Source organism: Rhinatrema bivittatum, chromosome 5 (assembly GCF_901001135.1).
Source record: "Rhinatrema bivittatum chromosome 5, aRhiBiv1.1, whole genome shotgun sequence".
In the NCBI taxonomy this organism is placed as follows: Eukaryota; Metazoa; Chordata; class Amphibia; order Gymnophiona; family Rhinatrematidae; genus Rhinatrema; species Rhinatrema bivittatum.
Genome location: NC_042619.1, coordinates 366,435,024 through 366,441,023, shown reverse-complemented (window position 1 = coordinate 366,441,023; position 6,000 = coordinate 366,435,024). Strand labels below are relative to the sequence as shown.

Below are 6,000 nucleotides of genomic sequence, written 5' to 3'. Positions count from 1 at the left end.
ACGTGCGCTTCATTTATACCAGCTGCCACTTCCGCAGGTTAAACCCTTGGGTTCTGGCAAGTGGCAGGGCTTAGGTGGAGCCCAAAAGTGGTCTGGCAGATGAGAGTCCCAGAAAAGACCAGTATCAGGGCTGGTGGTGGACAGGGGATACTGGAGGCAGGCCAAGCAGCAGACAGGAGATACCAGAGACAGGCCAAAGGTAAAAGCATGCAGCAGACAAGGCGAAGTTTGGACCAAAGCTAAGGTCAGATCCAGGCAGCAAGCAAGAAATGGTCAAGGTCCAAGGCAGAGGTCAGTACTGGGAGGTCAAGATAAGGGGAGCAGATTAGGAGTGAGGCAAGTCTGGACCAAGGCAGGGACTCAGGAACAAGGCAGGAATGCAGACAACATGCACTGAAGGCACGAGGCAAGACAGGAGACCCATTGCTGAGGTGTCTGCTGCTTCACAGAAGGAGCCTTAAATAATGGTTAGCCATTGATGTCATCAAAGGATGTTGGACAGCAAGCAGGCCACAAAGTGGTGCCAGCGGCATCAGAGTGAGTGTGGCAGTTTGTGGGGCAGTCCCGCAAGCCACCAAACGTAACACAGATAATATCTGTCTTTAAATATATAGAAACTCAACCAATATTGTTTCTTGATTTAATATTATTGTAACCTATTTTATATGTATTGTAATTTGCTTTGAGGCCATTTATAGTAAAAAGCAGAATAACCAATACCAATAAATAAAAGTGCCCAAAATATTCAGGACTGCATTTAGCTGGATAACTCACAAATGCCGCTGAATAGGGACCCCTGTGTTTTCTAGTCTATTGTAGACTGCTTTAGACAATTTTTAGGGATGGAAAAAGTAGGGTAGAAACGTAAATAGAAGTAGAAACTTGCTACATGATGTAGTTTACAAGCCAATATGGCTAACATGAATGACTAAAAATGGTTGTTCAAGACCCCACTTGCTGGATGAGTTTGAAGATCATAGCTGCTGCTGCGACGGCCACTAAGGCATTCAAAGAAGAAGATGGCGTTATACAAGTAAAATGGTATCCATAGGTAGGAATGGTATGGAAAAATGTTGCTTGAATGATACTTAAGTTTACTAACTGAATTGATATCTTTTATAAACTGGGTTAGCTCAGCTTTCCAAACTCTTATCTTAATGAATTTTCCTATCTATAGTCATGCTTGTGGCAGTGAGGTCTCCATTATCTGGATTACAAGGGAAGAATAAAGCATGGGCATGGGTTGAATACCATATAAGCACAACACCAAACGTCTTCACGCCTAACAACTGCAAGAGAGTGTTCCAGTGAAAAATAAATGCTCTTACCAACTGTTGGTCCTTGTCAAGCTCATAATTAAGGGATGTTTTCTTATTAACTTATTAAATCCCATCCTACTGAATTTCAGTTGTCACGGGTATATCGAGAGGATAATTTAATGATGCTTCTTAAATCAGTCAGAAGTAAGAGGCCAAAAATAATGGACTACATATACCAATACAAGATACTGACCTTTCTCCATTGCAGAATCTTACTACAAGGTGAGTCCCACTATATCCCACAATAACACCAGGCAGGAATGTCAGTGAGGATGGATATGCTAGTGCTAATACATGGTCCCCAACATACAGAACGTGAGATGGGCTGTATTTCCCAAAGATCCCAGAAGCGTTCTGTACAGCCATTTGATCATCTGCCCAACGAATCACATACTGTTTTCCATCACCAACTCTCTCCATCACTTTGGCTGTGGAAAACAAATTTGACATTCCAGTCAGAAATCATCTAGGTTAATGATGAAGAAAAAATACTCAAGATATAAGTTTCTCTTAATAAACTAAAAGTGTAGTCCTCTACTTATTTTAGACATTTGCCTGGTTCCAGGACCTTTACTTATTCTTACAGGCTTCTTAAATAGTCTTTGCACCAAAATGTGGTCCTTTCCAAAGCTACTGCTAAAACTTCTGTCTGCCTTGAGAGATTTTTGGATACAATGTACCTGTGTTCAGTGCCATCTCAAAAGAGACTGTGGTAAACACATATCTCTTTCCTTAAAATCAAGATGATAATCAGCTTTACACCAGCAGTACAAAAAAAACTTTTTTCTGATAATCCTGTTATATCTAAGGTTTCCTTTTTGGGGGTTTGTTTAATTTTATTCCTTATGAGAAATATGCTTTCAAATTTTTTAAAAACTTTTACTTTTTTATCTGGATAAAACCCTTTACTTTGGAACTCATGCCCTACAGATAAATGGACAATTTCAGATGCAAACATTTTCCAGAAAAGCACATAAGACGTATTTGATTCAAAAGGCCTATAACCTTGACAGCCGACATCACTAATCCAATCCCCGCATCCTCCATTATTTGTTTTTGGCTATAACTGTACTGAACCTTATTTTTAACTTATTACATGTTTTAATGTACACCATGGGAGGGCGGATAAGAAATCTTCTAAATAAACAAATACTTAGTCAGTTCCATCATAAGTCTAACAAAATCCTGGTGCAGTTGTACTGAACCTTAACAAAACCCTAGGCATGTATTGTAAAACATGAATGTAGCAGGAGCAATACAAGCATGACTTGGGAGATGAAGGAGATTTTCAAACACAGGAGCTGTGACCACAACAAATATACTCCCACTAAAAGTGCATGGGTGGGAGTGACATTCTCATGACCCCCTTTACTTTCCCAATGCACTAAGGACCAGATATTGAGTGTTGGCAGGAGAGAGAGAGAGAGAGACTAGCCATAATGCCCTCACACTAGATACATATTTATATCTCTATGGGAGGCCCACCTAGTCACTCGAGGTGAGATTTAGGTATTAGTGTAGGGGTTAGGGGCCACTTTGACATTCAAAGTGAGATGTATGAACAGAACAGCGGTCTCTTGTGAAGATTTGATGACTTTTGGAGTGAGGAAACTCACCCAAAGTGAGATTTGTGCAATGTTCTCTCAACCTAGCTTGATGTCTTTCATTTTTTTTTTAAATTTCTGAGTGCTGAGCTCAAGTCGTAGGTCAGGGGGCATTGAGTTCCAATGAGAGGGGCTAGCAATGATGTCCCTGGGAACTGTGAGCAAAGGCTTACTAATGTTGCTATTTCAGTGGTTAAGACTGGGATAGAACTGTACCCCTTTACCCTTTTTATTTTGCATTTTATTTTACTGTTTATAAAGTAAAGTTAATCAGAGAAACTGCAAATTGTTAGAAACTGGCTTAGCTGCATGCAAGCAAACTACAAGAGAAACCCAGCAAGCCCCCCCCACACGCTTCCTTACTTGGCAACAATAATGCATAAGAACAAATTAGAAACCACAATCTGCTGAGAGTAGCAGATATAGTACAGACAGGGGAGGAAGCATGTAAATAAGGGATTGTTAGAGAGAGAGAGGAATGTTGCTCCTTTAGCATTTGGAAGGAGGCAAGCAGAGCTAAGGCTGTACCCCCTCCCCACATCCCTCCCCACACCTGGCTTTAGCAAGGACTTTTGCATAGAAAACCGAAACTTAGAAACTGCAGGTAGACAAAGGCATCATGAACAGTATCTTATTGGGCAAGGGAATTTGCACATGCACAAGAGAAAAGGGAGGGGGAAAAGGGGGCTTGCATAAGCAAGTAAAAGTGTATAAAATGTTCTGCTTGAGCCCGTGGGTGTGTGCCTACTTTGTGAGACACCCGTACTTGCAAGTTCGTGAATAAAAACTTATACTAAACTTGTGTTCACTCTCCTTCCTTCCAAGAAGGATCTGTTTACTTGTTTCTATCAGGAAGCAAGTCCAATGCTGTTGCCGCCGTAGAGCAGAGGAGTTGAAGATTACACCACACCAACTGCCTCTGGGTAGACAACGACGAACAAACCTGTTAATGCAGTTTCCGAATCCTTGTTCTTTCAGAAACCTTCTGCCTGTCCTTGTGTCAAATAGGACCCTTAGATATTCCAGGGTTTGAGATGGGATCAAACTGCTCATGGAAAGGTTGATAATCCAACTCGGCTATTGCAAAAGCTGGACTACCCTATAGGTGGCTACTGCACTTCCCTGTTCTGAACTTGCTCTTATCAGCCAATCATGCAGGTAAGAATGAACCAAAATGCCTTCCTGCCACAGCGCTGCCGCCGCCATTACCATTGCCTATGAAAAGCTTCTGAGAGCAGTGGCTAACCCGAAGGGAAAAGACTGAAATTGGAAAAGTTCCCCTAGAACTGCAAAATGAAGGAATTCCTTCTGTTCCCTCCTTAATGGGAGGTGCAAATATGCTTCTGAGAGGTCAAAGGAGATAAAAAAAAAAAATTCCCCTTGTCTCACTGCCAGAATGTCCGACCTTAAGCTTTCCATCCTGAAATGAGACACCTGCAGAAACTCGTTGACCTGTTTTAGATCCAGAATGGGACAGAATGCCCCATCCTTCTGGGGGGCACCACAAAGTAAAATGAATAACTCCCCGTCTCCACTGGACCGTGGGCAGCAGAACCATTGCCTTCAAGCAGTGAAGATAATTGTAACGCCCCCTTGCCTCTCCAGCAGTGCCCCCTGACCTCAGGCCCCTCCGACATAGCTCCTGGAACCATGCCGCATCCAGTGGCCCTGACTAGGAAGTAAACTGCAGCTCCTGAGCCATTATATTAGGCCCTGCATTCAGGGCTTCCTGTGGGTGCCGGCTCATGACATCACTACTCTCCCTGGATATAAGGGAGTTCAGGGAAGTCAGGCAGTGCCTTAGCAACAACCTTCCAGATATCTTAGTCTCCTGTCCCTGCTGGTCTTATTGCCTGTTTTCCAGTTCCTGCCTCTGCTCTGGTCCTGTCTCTACCTACTCTGCTCTGCTCCTGCCTGCCCTGCTTGTCCTTGCCTTTGGATTGTCCTCTCATTGCTGATTCGGCCTGACCTTCGACGTTGCTCTGCCTGAACTCTGCCAGCCCTGACCATAGGCTGCTTTTGTCTCTGCTTGAGTTTTGATAGCCCCGACCATAGACTGCCTTCATGTCTGTCTGAACTCTGCCAGCCCCAACTGTGGCCCACTCCTTGTCTCTGCCTAGTCTCTGGTTGCCATGACTGCAGCCTGCAGCACCTCAGCTGCCATCTGTCAGAAGCTGGTCCATGCTTGCACAAACCAGGCTGCCCCAGTCTGGCAGTGGCCCAAAGGCTCACCTCCCTGAAGAATGACAGATTGTTGATATCGTGAGCTCTATTGAGGTGCTCTCGCCTGAATTCTTTCAGGGCCTGGCGCCGATGTCCCAACTTTAGCAGCAATACTTAGAAAACAGTACTGGACTCCTGAAAGTCCCTGCTTCTCATTATTTTACAACCTGTTGCCTAGCATATTCCCTGGAATATGGATTTGCTGGGTGTTGGACGGCAAGAGTTCCCCTGAGATTTGGGGGTAATTTTCAAAAAGAGTTAAACCTGTAAATGTAACTACTATTGTAGCAATTTTCAAAAGCCATTTATTTATCCATGTAAAGTGCACTGATGTGGGTAAATCCTATGGATAATTCAATGGCATATATTGTAGCAATTTTCAAAATCCCACTTACACAGGTAAAGTACATTTACCGTGTAAAACCCATTTTTAAGCATGTAAATGCATTTGAAAATCAGGCCCTTTGTGTGCAGTGTCCACTTCTTGCTAGGCTCCAGTCCTGCTTCCATGCTGGAGTTCCTACTTTGGTGCCTTTGTTTCAGTCTGCAAAAGATGTTCCAAGTCCTGATCTTAATATCATGTCAGACCCTGTCCTTGTATCGGCCAAACTGAATCCACTGCCATATTCCAGACCAGTTCCTGCTTCAAGCTCTGCTACAGAAGCATCTGCTCCTCTGGAGGCCCTGGTATCCAAATTCCAAAACCTGCATCTGTCTCCTAAAAGGAAGTCACACGTTACTTCTGGCTAACTCAGGCCCGGCACTTCCAAACACTCCGGTCCAGGCTGCTCCCACAGCACTTTCCAAGACTCTGGTCCAGGCTGCTCCCACACTTCCAAAACTCAGTCTAAGCT

At 43.7% G+C, this 6,000-nt stretch overlaps 1 protein-coding gene across 1 annotated transcript in view; it reads right to left on the bottom strand.

The window, feature by feature from the left end:
• Positions 1 to 928: 928 nt before the first annotated feature.
• The window catches only part of VWA3B (von Willebrand factor A domain containing 3B), a 632,585-nt gene continuing 627,513 nt past the window's right edge, over positions 929 to 6,000 (bottom strand). The window contains exons 35-36 of the mRNA XM_029603312.1: positions 1,513 to 1,747; positions 929 to 998 (exon numbers count right to left, since the gene is read on the bottom strand). Of these exons, the coding sequence (XP_029459172.1) occupies positions 929 to 998; positions 1,513 to 1,747 (305 nt within the window). The remainder of the gene's footprint in view (positions 999 to 1,512; positions 1,748 to 6,000) is intronic.